The sequence below is a fragment of the Sorex araneus genome, chromosome 5 (genome assembly GCF_027595985.1).
Source record: "Sorex araneus isolate mSorAra2 chromosome 5, mSorAra2.pri, whole genome shotgun sequence".
Lineage (NCBI taxonomy): Eukaryota > Metazoa > Chordata > Mammalia > Eulipotyphla > Soricidae > Sorex > Sorex araneus.
The window spans coordinates 23,338,925-23,355,808 of record NC_073306.1 but is presented as its reverse complement, the minus strand read 5'-3'; the positions used below and the strand labels follow the sequence as shown (position 1 = coordinate 23,355,808).

At 39.9% G+C, this 16,884-nt stretch overlaps 1 protein-coding gene across 3 annotated transcripts in view; it reads left to right on the top strand.

Annotated features, from left to right (window-relative positions):
* ZFYVE9 (zinc finger FYVE-type containing 9) overlaps positions 1 to 16,884 on the top strand; it is a 140,060-nt gene that overhangs the window by 73,279 nt on the left and 49,897 nt on the right. For 2 of the 3 annotated variants that reach the window (XM_055140617.1, XM_055140618.1), the window contains exons 6-10: positions 2,605 to 2,781; positions 4,450 to 4,619; positions 8,060 to 8,180; positions 11,385 to 11,507; positions 14,711 to 14,866. In XM_055140617.1, the coding sequence (XP_054996592.1) occupies positions 2,605 to 2,781; positions 4,450 to 4,619; positions 8,060 to 8,180; positions 11,385 to 11,507; positions 14,711 to 14,866 (747 nt within the window). The remainder of the gene's footprint in view (positions 1 to 2,604; positions 2,782 to 4,449; positions 4,620 to 8,059; positions 8,181 to 11,384; positions 11,508 to 14,710; positions 14,867 to 16,884) is intronic. The other variant, XM_055140619.1, reaches the window with a different exon arrangement.

Genomic DNA, 16,884 nt, shown 5'->3' with positions numbered 1-16,884 from the left:
CTATATATTCATGTTTTGAAAATATGTTGGCATTTGGGTACTTGCACCTAATAGAATGAATGCTGAACTCAGGTAAGTTTTGTAGGACAAAGGAAGTTCTTGTGCAAATCTGGTGCTACGTGATGCTTAAAGTTCCTGTGCGATAACCAGGGTGGATAGGGTGGTAGCTACTAACCCTTTAGATAATAATATTAAAATCAGGCTGACGTTTTCTTTTAGAAAACTTTTTTTTTTTCTTTTTGGGTCACACCCGGTGATGCATGGGGGTCACTTCTGGCTCTGCACTCAGGAATTATCCCTGGTGGTGCTCAGGGGACCATATGGGATGCTGGGAATCAAACCCAGTTTGGCCGCATGCAAGGCAAACGCCCTACCCGCTGTGCTATTGCTTCAGCCCAAGAAAACTTTTTTTTAAGAAAAACATTAAAAACTGGAAATGTGTTCTTATTAACTGTTTTTATCTTTCAAAAACAATATTTTAGTATAGGAACAAATAGAAAATTGTATTTTTATCAGTTACCTCCTTTATACTACTTACCTTCTGTTGTAGAGATAATGATTTTGAACAGTTATAACGATAATGATTATGTGGGAAAGTGACTGGCGGTTAGTATAGTTTATTCAGTGCAGTATCCATCTTTTAGAGGACTGAAAATGAATCCAAGAATATTTTTAGTTTTAAAAAAAATGTCTTCTTATACAGTCAAATCGATCAGGTGTGGTATTTTCTCTTTGAGTGCATCTTTGTACAGTTGCCAGCACAATTGCTAATATATGTCAGATGTTGAACTTGGACAGCACTGCTGCCTGTGCCGGGGTCATGTGCCTCGATGAGGCAGGGACTCCCTGCCCCCGGCCCCTCCTGCTCTGTCTGTCTGTGTTGCTCCTGGTGATGTCTTCCTGTCGCTAGCTTATTAACCTATTGCATGTCAATTAATCTGGTCTGTTCTAATCTCCTGTGATCCACTCAGTTCCCTCCCCTTTCTGAATTCTCGTCATTTTGATAAAAAATGAGTCACTCTCTTTACTTTTAAGGGTCCCTTTTTAGATGTTGGTTATTTCACTCAGTTGCTTAATTGGTGGTTTTTATTCCTGCTTCATTTTCAGACATAGTTCCACAGATAAGAGCATGCTGCTTAATTAAGCACCCAATACCTCTTTTATTTGATGAGCTCTTCCAACCTGATAGCTTTTTTTTTTTTAAACTTGGCATAGCTAAAGACAAAGGAGCTGGCAGAGGATTCATGTAGAATACTTTTTATTTAGTCAGGGATGCCCATAAGAGGGGGTCCGCAAATCATTTATACTTTTCCTGGTTTTCCAGTGTCTTCCCTCTTGCATGGCTTAGCCCAGTCTTTTACTGAATATTTAATTTGATGCTTTTCAGTGTTCCCTTTCCTTTTTCCTTTTCTCCTTTCTCTTCCTCTCCTCTTCCTGCAGTGCTTTCAAAGAACAATAGCTACTGTTATAAGCCTTGTCTTGCAGTGTGGAAGCAATGAATATTCAAAATCTTATGTAGGTCATTCTTAGATGCTGAATGGCTTTAAAGAAAAAAGTCTCAGAAATGGATGGTTTCCATTGCTGGATATGTGATATTACCTGAACCTAGAAGATAAAATTTGGTGCCTTTCATTTCTGTAGCAATTATCATCTTATTTAAAGAGAACAGTTGATATGTCAATGTTTACTTAGTAACATGATCGCGTATATAGAATCTTGACATATTTGTAATCATTCATTTTAGTTGAAGGCACCTCTGTAATATTGGCACATTTTCATGTTCAAATGGGTCCTGTGCTTTTGAGACACACAAAAAATGTGAAGTGGTTGTTTTTGCTGAATATTTTTACACAGGGTTACGATTACATAAAAACAGAATGCACAAAAATGTTGAGATGTGTTCTCATGAGCTTCAGGCTTCAAGATTTTTCAAATGAGATTTAACCTCAAGTAAAAAGAATCCAAGAGTCTAGAAATGAAACATAAATAGCATACAATAGTTGTGCTTAGTCTCTGATTTTGATTTTTTGAATTAAAGTTTCCAAAGGCATTGAATATTTTCCCCTTCCAGTGTTTAAATGTGATCTCATTTGAAAATCCTAATAATTTTGATCCTTTTCCCCCTCCAGAGGGAACAAGTGTCTCCTTTAAAGAGGCCTTTAAAGAGTCAGACACCTAGTCATTAACAGACTGATTTGCTGTCAGTCTGCATCAGAATATCAAGTAATTCTTACTTGCTGCTTCCAAATAGTGTACATAATGAGCTGGTGTCATATACTGAATAAAACAATCTATTTCCAGGGCTGGAGAGATAGTACAGCTGGTACGGCCCTTGCCTTGCTTGCAACTGACCCGGATTCAATCCCCAACACCCCATTTGGTCCCCCCAAGCTCCTCCAGGAATGATTCCTGAGCACCTCTGAGTGTGACCTCCAAAATGAAAATAAATAAAAATGAAAACTCCTATTTCCTTAATACTACCTTTCTGGGATATATACAGTGAGTTTTAGTGAGAAGGAGTTACATGACTGACCCAGTATTGTGGAGGTCTGATGTCCATATTCTGCAATCCATTCACATTGATTGTGTCTGTATTTGCTTTAGCTCAAGCCTGGGAGAACATGATGAGTGCCTCAAGCCAGAGCCCTAACCCTAACAATCCTGCTGAATACTGTTCTACTATCCCTCCCTTGCAGCAAGCTCAGGCCTCAGGAGCCCTGAGCTCTCCACCTCCCACTGTGATGGTACCTGTGGGAGTTTTAAAGCACCCTGGAGCAGAAGGTAGGGGATCATGTGCTATTCTCTTTCTCTTCACCAAATTCTTCTGAAAAGGTGCTGATGTGATTTTACAGCACAAGTCTTTTAAAACACTGCAGATAAGTCCTTTTGGGTGGGTATGAAAGTGGAAGAACAAGGTGAGAAATGTATCAGGACTATTTCTGGGCAAGTTAAGACTCATACTGTGTTGCCTGATATTTTGGAGGCACTTCTAAAAATATGCTGATCCCCTTTCTATCTTAAGATTGGAGTATTTATGCTGTCTAAACTTGAAAACAAATGTAGAATTGAAGTCAGCTCGAAAAACCTGAGCATCATGCTTAACTTAATGTACTTGTAGGGGATTAGTAAGTGATGAAAGTGAGAGTTCCTCCCTCTCACCAGTTCCTTCTAATACTGCCTTTTGAAATATACATGCCCCCCTTTTTTTTTTCATTTTAATCGGTCCATTAAAAAATAGGAAAAAATATGAAGTATTGTGTTAGGTACATAGACCTTTATAAAATTAATAACTGTTATTCAGATTATATCCTATGATAGGTAGAAAATTATAGGCTCAAGTTATTTTCAGTTTATTATACCTTTACAGTTATGATATTGTCAGATGAAAGGTACTTTTGTAAGTTCAGAGTGTTATGAGTAGTAAAAATAACAATTATATTTCTTAAGATGATCTTGTTAAGAAGTCTCCCTTGATAATTAAAATCAGGCTTCCTTCATTAGTTTTGTCTTTCTGTCTAGTAATAGTCCCTTCCCCTTGCTAAGTAATTCTCCTCTCCTTTTGAAGATCAAAGACTTCTTTTGACAGTATCTTTTCCCCTCTCTCCCTGTATTCAGACCATCCCTTAATCATAGTCCTTGTATTTTTATGCGTTTAGTCTTTATTCTCTTAAAGTCTTTACTCTCTTCATTTGTTCTTTTTGTTCTCTAATTTCTCTTTGTTTTGGGTGTTTGAAGGATTTTGAGAAGTGGATTTTGAAAATTGATTTAAAGAGACCATTTCATCAGACTCAGATTTCCCCTTGTCCTTTTAGAATGCTAACTACGTACACTGCCAGATCAGTCTTTTTCTTCTTCAGGTACACGTTAGCCAAAGATCTGGTCTGTTTGCTTCCCAAGTCTTACATGTTTCTGCTAACTCTTTCTGTACTAATTAAAAATCTTCAGCATTCTTGAGGGTATCCTCCACCTTTTAAAATACTCTATTACTTTTTCAAATACTGAATTTCTGCAGAAACTTCATACTTTTAGGAAATATGGATGTCTCTTTCTGGATTTTTTTAAACCTATTTATTTCTTAGGCTTTTAAATGCCTTCCTTAGTTTTCACTGAATGTGAAATGAAATAGAATATACGACATTATTATAAGTGTATTTAAAAGTCTTTAAAAGAATTAAACTGTGGGCCTTGTACATAAAAAATACCTGGACCTCTTAATATTTTAGATAAGTGTTTTAAAGTTTTGCTTTTTAGTTATAGAAGTGAACAATTTATTTAAATGTGTATTTTAATTTTTGATGACCTTTATGTACAGTTAACTTCTGATATTTGTGATTATAAGTTGCAAAATGGTGATTGTTTTGTACAACTGGAATTGGTGACCATCTCATTGGTGTCAGAAACCCTACAAATGTCACATTTATGCCTCTCTTATTTTTCTGGCTCTTCAAGTGGCTCAGCCCAGAGAGCAAAGGCGAGTTTGGTTTGCTGATGGGATCTTGCCTAATGGAGAAGTTGCTGATGCAGCCAAATTAACAACAAATGGAACTTCCTCTGCAGGCACCTTGGCTGTGTCACATGACCCAGTCAAGCCAGTAACTACCAGCCCTCTACCTGCAGAGGTAAGAAAATGAAGCTATAGCTAACAGTGAGTACCTGCTTTCCTCTGCTTGTGCTTTTTTTTGTTTTGCCCTTTTCTAAGGTGAGTGACCTTTCTGTGGGACCTGTAGATTTTGGAGTGTATGTGTGTGTTTACGAGTGTGTGTGTGTGTGTGTGTGTCTGTGTATGTGTGTCTGTGTGTGTAGGGATGAAGTAAATGTAAAATCAGTTGTTTTTGTTGCTCTCGAGTTGGGTGCCTTCTCAAGAGAAAGATTCTTACAAAGTTGTTCTCTGGGGAGCTTGGGGAATCCTTAATATACTGACTTTCAAACCTTGTTTCCCGGGGTCACTGGTCACCCACGCATTGAGCATTGAGAGTGGGTGCGCCAAGCACTCAGGGTGACTGAGGAATTCTTTCTCTTCCACTTGAGCATTTCAACTTTTGTTTCTGTTGTATTTTCATTTCCAGGGTATTTAAAAGGACCTCAAAGCTTAGACATAAGTTGAAAACCACTGACTTAATGGGTGGAAGACTCATCATTTACCTATAGAGATTTGCTCATCCAGTGCTCTACCTTCTTCCTTGTTTCCACAATATCCTCGTCAGAGTTTGGGACTCTTTTACCTTGAGGCCCAGTTTTCATCAGGGACAAAAACCATCTGCTCTCTTTTTGAGATAACAGAACCATGTAGGACCTATCTTAGCTCAGGATCCTTTTTTCAGGGGTGGGAGAGCCTGCTCCTGATCCTGTGCTCAGGGATCACTCCTGGCAGTGCTCAGGGAGCCATATGTAATGTGTAGAGATTGAACCAGGTTCAACTGTGTGAAAGGCAAGCACACAATCGGTTACTGCTTCATTATCTCTTTGGCCTCACGTAGGATCTTTTGTGGGTCCCTTTCTACTGCTGACTGACCCCTTGAATTTGATAGTCAAAATTAATGCTGTCCATTCCAGTTAAGGACATGGTCATCTTTTAATTTTTAATAAAAGGATCAAAGTTTGGATCAATTTTTTTTTCCCGGAGAGACAGTACAGTGGATAAGATACTGCTTTGCACACAGCCAATCTGGATTCAATTGTATGGATCCCATATGGACCCAGCCCCACCAGAAGTGATCCTTGAGTACTGAGTCAGGAGTAAGCCTGGACCACCTTCCAAATGTAGCAAAAAAGGAAAAGTGATAGAGAGAAAAAGAGGGGACCAGAATGATAGTATAGCAGGTAGGGTGTTTGCCTTACACAGCTAATCTAGGTTCAATCCCTCGCACCCAATATGGTCCCCCAAGCCCACCATGAGCGTAGAGCCAGTAGTAAACCTTGAGCATCTCTGGGTGTGCCCCTCCCATCGTGTCCCCCGAAAACTAAAACAAAAAGAGAAGCTGTTTAAGTAGTCTCATTCAAGTTTCAGAAATTATATGATAATATTATATTAACATTTTGTTTTGTTGCCACTGCAGTTTTTAAAAAATTTGAAAACTTTCCTTGTGGGGTTGGAGAGAGTACAGCAAGTAAGATGCTTGCTTTACACAAAGCAAGACCTGAGTTTGATCCCTGGCATCCTCTTTTGTACCCTGAGCACCTCTAGGAGTTATTCCTGAATACAGAGTTAGGAATAAACTGTGAGCATTGGAAGATGTAGTCCTAAAACAAAAAAAAAGGAAAAAAAGAATTTTCCTTGGATCTGGAAAGACAGTACAAAGGATGGGATGCTTGCCTTTCCACAGCCATCCTGACCTGGGTTCAGTCCCCAGCACCCCATGTTTCCCAGAGCCCTGTCAGGAGTGATCCCAGAGCACAGTCAGGTGGCCCCAAGAACAAAAGAAATAAACAGCTTTTCTTTTTATGTCAAAAGAAACATTGGTTAATAAAGCTTTAATCCAGGCTACAATAGCTCTAATTATTGTGATTTGATGATGCTAAACAAAAACTATATTTTTTTCACTGCTCTAGTGAAAAATAACAAAAGTCTGATTCTTTGGGAAACCTCAGATTAATGAGTATCTTGTGCTGTCCTTCAAAAGGCATGAATTCCAGATTTTCACTTATGCACTTTTATTCTTTGTTTGATTTTTTTTGGTCACACCTGATGGTGCTCAGAGCTACCCCTGGAGAACTCGAGGAATTGAACCCAGATCAACTGTGCAAAGCAAGAACCGTACCCACTATATAATTGCTCCCCGTCCCCCTCTTTTTTTTCTGTTTAACATTACAGAGTTATTTAATTTTAAAAACATTTATGATATATTGAATATTTATGCCATTAGTTGTAGTAGCAAAAGAATAAAGTAGTTCAGGAAAAATAATAAATAAAAGAGATGCCTGCAAATGTGATGTGACATATTTAGTTAATATTCCCAAACTGAAAGAAATTTATGTAGTTGCTTTTGTTCTTACAGTTGTTCATGATGATTTCTTACATTCAATATTCCAACACCAATCCCACTACCATTATACCTTCCCACCACAATTATTTCCAATTTTTCCAACCACCACCCAAGCCTGCCCCAGTAGCAGGCTCTAAATTACTTTTGTATTGCTGGTTATGAATAATTCGCTAAAAACGATCCAAAAAGATTCCTTAGAAGAAAGTGTGTGAAGATTGTGTATTTCATCCTGGAGCCATTAAGCCCTTGTATAAGAGATTACCAACATGCTGTTACAGGTTAAGCCTGTGTGTTAATATTTTCTTAATCAAGATTGGTTTCCTTTTTTTTTTCCTTTTTGGGTCACACCCTGCGATGCACAGGTATTACTCCTGGCTTTGCACTCAGGACTTACTCCTGGCGGTGCTCAGGGGACCATATGGGATGCTGGGAATTGAACCTGGATCGGCCACATGTAGGCAAACGCCACCCGCTGTGCTATCACTCCAGCCCTCCCTTTATATCACATCCAATGTGGTGTGCTACTCCTGGTATATCAGTGGTGTAGAGTTTGGGCTGTTGCTCTGGGAATTCTAAAATGTTGAATAAAATTTTGGGGTGATAGAGCAGGAGTTAAATTTTTAACTGGATTGTGACTTTGGGGTCCAGAAGCATCTCTGCAGCGTGTTGATCTCTTTTGAGATTTATTTATGAGTCTCCAGATCATGGCCAGTTAATGAGCTTACATGACGCCAGAGGTATGACTGCCAGGCTCCTGGAAGAACACGGGGATGCGGGGAGGTAGCCCATTCCTGACTCTGAGATCCTGGAGATTTTGGTCACAAAACCCTCATACCTGAGTTTTTCAACAGATTTATTTCTGGATGAGGCTCTTTCCAAGCCAGTGGAGTCCAGCCCTGAGCATGGCAGCAATTGAATTATGGAGGTTTTCAGCTGCCGGGGCTCACCTACCCCACTCTGAAATGCCTCAGATGAGACTCAGCCTGGCACAGCAGCCCCCCTTCCATTTTTTTTTTCTTGGCTGGATTTTGCCAGAGTCCTAAACTCTCTCTAATCCTCACTTTAATTTTTCCTAGACGGATATCTCTTTATTCTCTGGAAGTGTAACCCAAGTTGGAAGTCCTGTTGGAAGTGCAATGAACCTTATTCCAGAAGATGGCCTTCCTCCCATTCTCATCTCCACTGGTGTAAAAGGAGGTATGGAGACTGACATATTTAAGCAGACATTGTTATATATGCAAAATATTGCCTTCAGGCCTGGGGAAGTCGAGTCAGAGTGAAAATTATCCTCCAATAGCAACACCACAAAGCAACTTACTGAATGCTCTGAAAACTGTTGCTGCTGTTGCTTATTGTTTCAGGGTAGATTTTGTATTTTTCTATTATAATGTCATTTCATTCATTAGGATAAGTAATTCTGAATTGTAATAAGTATAGTTCACTGCCGTATTTTCTTACACATTATACTCAGAATTGCTTAGGTTCTGTTCTGGGATTGTCAACCTGATTGAATCAGCATGTTAATTTTTTATTTGAAGTATATATATTATAAATAGAGAAGTGCTAAAAATTTTTTTGATGACCCTGGTACCCCATATGGTCCCCCAGGCTCTGCCAGGAGTGATCCCTGAGTGTAGATCCAGGAGTAAACCCTGAAACAAAACAAAACAGTTTAACTCTTAACAATATTTTTTGGAGACCAGAGAGATAGTACAGCAAACAGGGCACTTGCCTTGCACATGCCCAACCTGGATTTGATCCCCAGCACTCTATATGATTCCCCCATGAGCCTCCAGGAGTCATCCCTGAGTGCAGAGCCAGGAGAAAACCCTGATCATCACTGGGTGTGGCACAAAAACAAACCCAACTTTTTTTTGAACCTTGGTAAAATAAGTTACTATCTAGTCAGAAGGAGGTTTATTTTGCTTTGATATGAAAATTTGTTGATGTATCTGGATCATTAAATGTACTAGCCAGTACATTTTTAGGAGAGTGTTTATTAATATTCTGCTCTTTCACTTGTTTCCTGACTTGATACATCTTTTCTGCTCTAAAGTGAAGTGATTCTACTTCTTTTTTCTCCTTTTTTCTTTTTTTTTTTTCTTTTTGGGCCACAGCCAGTAGTACTCAGAGATTATTCTTGATTTGCGCTTCGGGATCACTCCTAGCAGGCTTGGGAGATCGTATGTAGGGCTAAGGATGGAGCCAGGTCTGCCAGATGCAAGGCGTGCCTTGCTTGCTGTACTGTTACTCCAGCCCCAATACAGAATTCCTGACTTAGAAGAATATTTGTCTCATGAAACTAGTTCACTTATGATACTTCTAGTTTGTTTTCTAGGCACATGTTTTTAAAATCCAAATTCAAAAATTTTTTTTCCACTTTACTTAAACACTGTGGTTTACAAAGTTGTTTATAGTGCCTAAGTTACAGGTTATTCAACATTCCAACACTAATCCCACCACCAGTATGACCACCTTTCAACCATTGTCCTCATTTTGCCAACCACTTCCAAGCCTATCCCCTTTTCAGATCCAAAATAATTTGTTTTATATTGCTTGTCACAACTAAATGGCTAATGAAATTATCAAAAAATACTTCAGTAAAAGAAAATTTGTGCAAATTGTTATATCTCACCGTGGGAACATTAAGTCCTTGTCTGAGGGTTTACTAACCTGTTGTTGCTTGTTGAGCCTGCTATGTTATGCTTTTGTTTATTGAGCTTAGTGGTTTGTTTTACTGTTCCGTCTGATTTGGATGCTCCTACTGGAATGTCAGTATTGTAGAGTTGCAGGTGTTGTGGCCACACACTCCAGAAACTTCAGGATATTTAACTGGACAGTGAGCTTCCATGGCGGTGGTTATAGGATGTGGGTGTGGCTTCTGGAGTTTCCAGAAATATTTCTGGGGTAGGGTGGAGGGTGGGTGGAGGGGTTGTCGCTGCATGCCCAGAGAAGATCCCAGAGTTCTCAGCCAGAAAACCCATGTTCCTGAAATTTTCAGCAGTTTGGAGTCTCTGTAGAGCTCAGCTGTGGGACTGTGGAGTCTGGCCGTTGGCATGGAGGCAGCTGTTGGGGTGTGAGTGTGGCTGTTGGGGACTCGCCCACCTCCATCCTGAGGGTGCCCCAGAGTTTTCAGCCAGAAGACCAGTGTATCCATGAATTTTTGCAGCTAGTTGATCTCTTGCAAGATTTAATCACGAGTCTATAAAGCTGGGTTGATTGATGAGCTTACGTGGTGATGGTTGTGGGGTGTAAAGTTTAAATTTTTTTTTTCTTTTTGGGTCACACCTGGCAATGCACAGGGGTTCCTCCTGGCTCTGCACTCAGGAATTACCCCTGGTGGTGCTCAGGGGACCATATGGGATGCTGGGAATCGAACCCGGGTTGGCCACGTGCAAGGCAAACTCCCTACCCGCTGTGCTATCGCTCCAGCCCCGTAAAGTTTAATTTTTTAATTAAAAAAATCATAGAGCATAAAAGGGTATATAGAATGAAAAGTGGATTTCTTTTTTTACTTCCACCTCTAGACATCCTTTCCAGAGATACTAATATATTACTGGTTTCTTGTATATCATGGATTATTTAATGTTCATCTCAAAACATGTAATATGGTTGGAGAATTCTCCTTCCCCCTGCCCTGATGGGACTCTGAGATGACACCCACAAACTGACACTGGCTACTTAGGCTCCCACATGGCCATGATCCAGAGACACACACACAAATCTCGGAACTGAGCAACTCCCTGCAGAAATCTCTCCAGACCCTAATTATTAAAATTCTAGAATTCCTAGGATGCACAGTGACTGCGCAAGATTATACTTTATCCATAACAAGCAATACAAAACAAATTGTCTAGCACTGCCTTTTTGGCAGGTTTGAGTGGTGGTGGGACTAGTGTCAAAATATTGAATGTAACCAAAGTAGAGAGAGAGTATTGTGCAAATTGTCTGCCACACAGGCAGGGGAAGGGGTGGAATGGGGGGGAGATACTGGGGAATTTGGTGGTGGAAAATTTTGCACTGGTGAAGGGATGGGTGTTTGATGATTGTATGATTGAAGCTCAAATATGAAAGCTGTGTAACTGTATCTCACGGTGAATCAATGAAAGGGGGGATATGGTTGGAGAATTCTTGTGTTAATTAATGGATTATTTTTAGACTGTGGCACAAATCATTGTGTGAAGGGGTTTAGAGAAACCATGTTACCGTTCTAACGGTTAGAGTGTCCCTCTCGAGAGTGGAAGGAACATTATACCGGACAGCGGGTACAAACCTGCGTTCACTCTGTCTGGGAGTCAGATGCTTGCCTCTGCTGTGAATAACCTGCACATTTTGCCCTAAGATTTCTTCTCTGTCCTGTGCCTGTCGCCAGTCTCTAACACTGTTTCTCTCCTGTCACAGACTATGCTGTGGAAGAGAAACCGTCACAGATCTCAGTGATGCAGCAACTGGAGGATGGTGGCCCTGACCCACTCGTATTTGTTTTAAATGCAAATTTGTTATCAATGGTTAAAATTGTAAACTGTAAGTTAGACTTCTGCTTTTCAACTTTGAATGGGCTATTTATTGATAATAAATAATGCTTTCTAATATAGTGCACAGTAGTATTTTTATATAGAATCACATCAGACTGAAAACTGGGTCCTGAAGAAATTGGTTTATAGAAGATAGTGTATATCCAAGAGGATAGTTGTGGGGCTAGCTGAAACTGCCTTTTAAAAGTCTCAGGGGTAGCTCCAGAGAGATAGTACAGGGGTTAAGCACCACCAGGTTTTCTGGCTTCAAAATAACAAAATCAAGTAAAAAGTCATAGGAATGAGTTACCTGAGGTCTTCATGGAGGCAAGCCAAACAAAACTTGAACTGATCTGAGCTAAGTTCTTCCTCAGATGTGTATGTTAAGTCGCAGCTCAGCTTCAGAATAACTAATGTAAACGATGCACATGTGTTATTTAAACCTCAGACATATAAGAAACCTTATTCATGATGCAGAACTATTTGGGGAGAAGAGTTCCTAGTACAGTGAAACTTTAGTACATTTGTAAGTACTAAATACTTATGTTTGTAAGTACTAAATCAACTTCACTGATAATCAAAAGAAACTTGTCGGGTTTTGGTGCTAGTTCTTGGGCATCTGAATGAGAGGACACTAACTTAGAAACTTGATTCCAAGATGGTACTGGAACATAGAGAACGCCTGGATGAATGCTAGGCAGAATTTTGGGAAGAGGAAGGAAGCTTTGGGAAAATAGATCCCAAGTTCCCACTAAATACTTTTCTCTAAGTTGATATTGTAAGGCAGAAACACTCCTGTCCTACTTTCTCATAACTCCACACTGATGACTTCTGGTTTACTTGCTGATCATACCTTTATATACCTGATCAGTTATAAAAGCTTTTGATACTTTCTTCTAGTGCCAGTGTTAAGAGTAATTTAGCCATAATTTCAATTTACATATCTAGTTTTATAAGCTGCATTTAGAAATTCTAGCTAACTAGAATCCTGATGTGTATATCATCTTAACATAGTTGTATTGAGAAACTCTTGTATAGGTTTATAAAGTGAAAGAAAGCAAATCTTAAAGTGAAAAGAAGTGGTCTTTCATTAGTTTCAATTTTTATTGCAGTATCCTTAATTTTATTTGAATCTTTTTTCAGTTCCTTTGGGGGATCCTATGTGTTAGTATATAAATGGTGTCAATGATTAAACATTATTATTATGGTAATTATCATTATTCTTGGTTTTTGTGCCATACCTGGCAGTACTCAGAGTTACATCTGGCTCTGCACCCAGGGATCCCTTCTGACTGGTCTCAGGGAACAATATGTGGTGCCAGGTATGAACTCGGATTGGCTACATGCAAGGCAAGCACCTCCCTTCTGTACTATTGCTCCAGCCCTGTTTTTAACTGCATATGGCTTATGCTCTTAGGATCATGTAGAACCTTAAAGTGAAGGAGTAGAGGCTAAAGAGACTAGTAAGAGGTAGTGTGCTTGCTTTCTATGCAACCAACCCTGGCTTGGCCCCACCAGGGGTCATTTCTGAGCACAGAGCCTTGAGTCCATGAGTGCCAACAGGTGTGGTCCAAAAAACAAAACAAAAAATACTTATTTTTAGGTCAAAATATGAATATAGAACTTTAAATATTGATTTTTTTATTGTTACTGTTTTTATTTCCCAAGATACAGGAATTTTTAAATATAGGCAAGAATGAGCACTTTTTGTTTGATTTGTTTTGGGGCCACCCCGCAGTGCTCAGAAGTCACTCCTGGCTTTGCACTGAGGAACTACTCCTGGAGGTGCTTGGGGGACTATATTAGATACCAAATCAAACCCATGTTTGGCCATGTGCGAGGCGAGCACTCTACCCACTCTATTAACTTTCTGGCCCCACGATGAGCACTTTTATTATTATGGTCTAGTATACACAGTTTGTTTTTATTTTTTAAAGAATATTAATTCTTTAAAAAAAATTGATTCTTTTAATAATGTCACCTTTTATTTTTTATTTTTGTTTTTGGCTTTCGGGCCCCACCTGGCCATGCCTAGGGGTAACCCCTGGCTCTGCACTCAGGAATCACTCCTGGCGGTGCTTTGGAAACCATACGGGATGCTGGTGGGGATCGAACCCGTGTCGGCCACATGCAAGGCAAGCATCTTACCCGCTGTACTATCTCTTCAGCCCCTGCTATGGCACCTTTTAATAATAGGAGTTAAAAGAGTTTTTTTTTTTTTTTTTGCTTTTCGGGTCACACCCGGTGATGCACAGGGGTTACTCCTGGCTCTGCACTCAGGAATTACCCCTGGCGGTTCTCAGGGGACCATATGGGATGCTGGGAATTGAACCCGGGTCAGCCGAGTGCAAGGCAAACGCCCTACCCACCGTACTATCACTCCAACCCTGAGTTAAAAGGTTTTTTTGTTGTGGTTCTATTTTTTTTGTTTTGCTTTTTTGGGCCATACCTGGCTGTGCTCAGGGATCAATCCTGGTGGTGTTAGGGATCAAACTTGGGTTGGCCACATGCAAGACAATCATGTTAGCTCCTGTGCTGTTTGTTTAGCCGAGAAATTATAAGTTTTAATTGCATTTACCTTCTCTTATTTCCCTCATAAAACATTGTCTTTTCCTTTATTAATTTCTTTTTAAACTTTTGAGCCACAGCCAGCGGTGCTCTGGGCTTACTCCTGGCTCTGTGCTCAGGGAACACGCCTGGCAGGGCTCAGGGCATTGAACTCGGGCTGGCCTTGTGCAAGGCAAGCACCATACCTGGTGTAATACTGCTTTGGCCCTCTTTTACTTTTTTTTTTTTTTTAGTTTTTTTTTTGTGGGGGGGAGGGTCGTGTCATACCAGTGGTGCTCAGGGGTTACTCCTGGCAGTGCTCATGGTCCCTTATATGGTGCCAGAACTCAAGCCAAGGTTGGCCACATGCAAAACAAGCACCTTCACCTCTGTCTTACCTGTCCAACCCTTCATAGTTGCATTTCTTCAACTTGCAGAGAGCTAGAGGTATTGGTGGTTTTTTTTTTTTTTAAATCTGTATTAGTTCTTTGTCTCAGTTCACATTTGAATTGAGATCAGCAGTTCACAGTGGACGGTGGAATACTGTGGAGGAAGACCAATTACTTTGCACTGTAGTTTAATATAGATTTCTTTGTTCCTTTAAAGTGGAGGATTGAAAGAAATGTCTTTACTTTCTTCTTTTTTTTTTTTTTATTTCTTCTGTAGATGTGAATAGGAAATGCTGGTGTTTCACAACCAAGGGAATGCACGCCGTGGGTCAGTCTGAGATAGTCATTCTTCTACAGTGTCTACCAGATGAAAAGTGTTTGCCGAAAGATATCTTTAATCATTTTGTGCAGCTTTATCGGGATGCTCTGGCAGGTGGGAATGTTTATGATTGAGATACCCTTAATGACAAAACTGTTTTGGACTCATATAAAATAATGGGCTTAAATTTAGAAGTCTGACATTGGACTTTGGTGTTTAAAGAAATTATATACTTTAGTACTTGTCCAGGTATGGTTGGTATTATTTTACAAAGACTAAAGTTGTAAGAGAATCCCTTAACCTTGATGCAAAAATATTTTCCTCTTAGTACTTTAGGGGTCCTGATACTGGTATCTGGTAGGAGGAAGTGTAATCATTAATTTTTAAGTTTTAAAACCACTAACATGCACAGATTATAATAGGGTTTTTTTTTTTTTTTTTGCATTTTTTGGGGTCATACCCAGGAATGCTCAGGAGTTGCTCCTGGCTTTGCACTGAGGAATTACTCCCGGTGGTGCTTGAGGAACCATGTGGGATGGTGGGGATCGATGGGTCAGCTGCGTACAAGGCAAATGCCCTACCCACTGTACTATCACTCTGGCCTCTAAAGTTTAGCACTGTAGCACTATCGTCCCGTTGTTCATCGATTTGCTCGAGCGGGCACCAGTAACATCTCCATTGTGAGACTTGTTGTTACTGTTTCTTGGCATATCAAATATGACATGGATAGCTTGCCAAGCTCTGCCATGTGGGTGGGATACTCGTGGTAGCTTGCCGGGTACTCTGAGAGGGATGGAGGAATCGAACCCAGGTCAGCTGTGTGCAAGACAAACGCCCTACCCATTGTGCTATCACTTCCCAAAATATTTATAATCTAAAGTTTTAAATTATAAATATTATTTGTTCTCTTCCTCTTTCATTGGGGGTGGACACACCTGACTGGGCTCAGGGATTATTTCTGGTTCTGCATTCAGGGATTACTCTTGGCTCTTCTGAAGGGACTATATATAGTGCTGGGGATTGGATCTAAGTTGGCCACATGCAAGGCGAGTGCCCTACCTGTAGTACTATCTTTCCAGCTGCAAGTATAAATATTAACTTTAATCATGTAAAAGTAAATACATAGCTATTAAATGTTGAAGAAGGACTAAGAATACTGACTCTTGAGCTTACTACTTAACATTATAATGTTAACCTCACCTTCACTTAACAGATGTAGTAAGTGGTATAACTAAGTAAGTTGTTATAACAGAAAATCAAAGGGTAATATGTTGATAAATTAGAAAAGAATTGATAAGTATAAATTAGACATACCTTCTGATTGTAATAACATCACTTGTGGGATTTTATGCCAAAGAAATTACCCAAAATATAAAATATATTTTGTATATCTCAAAGTGCTTATTATAAAATTAACATAAATTTAGTATGTGAAAATGTAGAGGTAACTAATTGCCCAGCTCTAGATGAAATGCTTGATTTTCTGGGGCCAGAGGTAATAGTACAGGGTAAGGTACTTGCTGTACTTGGGCCCGCCTGAGTTTAATCCCCAAGAGTGCTTATGGGCCTTCAAGTACTATCAGGGGTGGTCCCTGAGCTCAGAGCTAGAATAAGCCCCGAACACTGCCAGGTGTGCCTTCCTCCCCCACCCAGAAAATTTTGATTGGGTTAGACTTATTAGATATCTACATCTTTTAGAACATGTTTTTGTTTGCTTATTTTGGAGGGCCACACCCAGAGGTGCTCAGGGGTAATTGAGGAATTACAAGGGGTGGGCTCAGGTGACCATATGGGATGCTGGGGATTGAGCCTGGGGTGGCCGTGTGCAAGGCAAGCATCCTACCTGCTGCTTCTGGCCCCCCAGGACATGTTTAAACCATTAAAAGTAATATTTATGAATAGAATTTAATAACATGAAAATGCTCTTGATGAAGACAAAATCGAGATAAAAAATTCTGTCTTAAGGTTTGGGAAATGGCCTAAAGATCTGAAGTATATTTTTTTTCATGCTGGAGTCCTGGTTTGATCTCCGGCACTGTGTGGTCCCCAGAATACTGAGCACTGCCAGGTGTGACAAAAACAAATCCCAAAACTTTGCATCTTGAGGATGATTATAGGGGCCAGAGTGATTG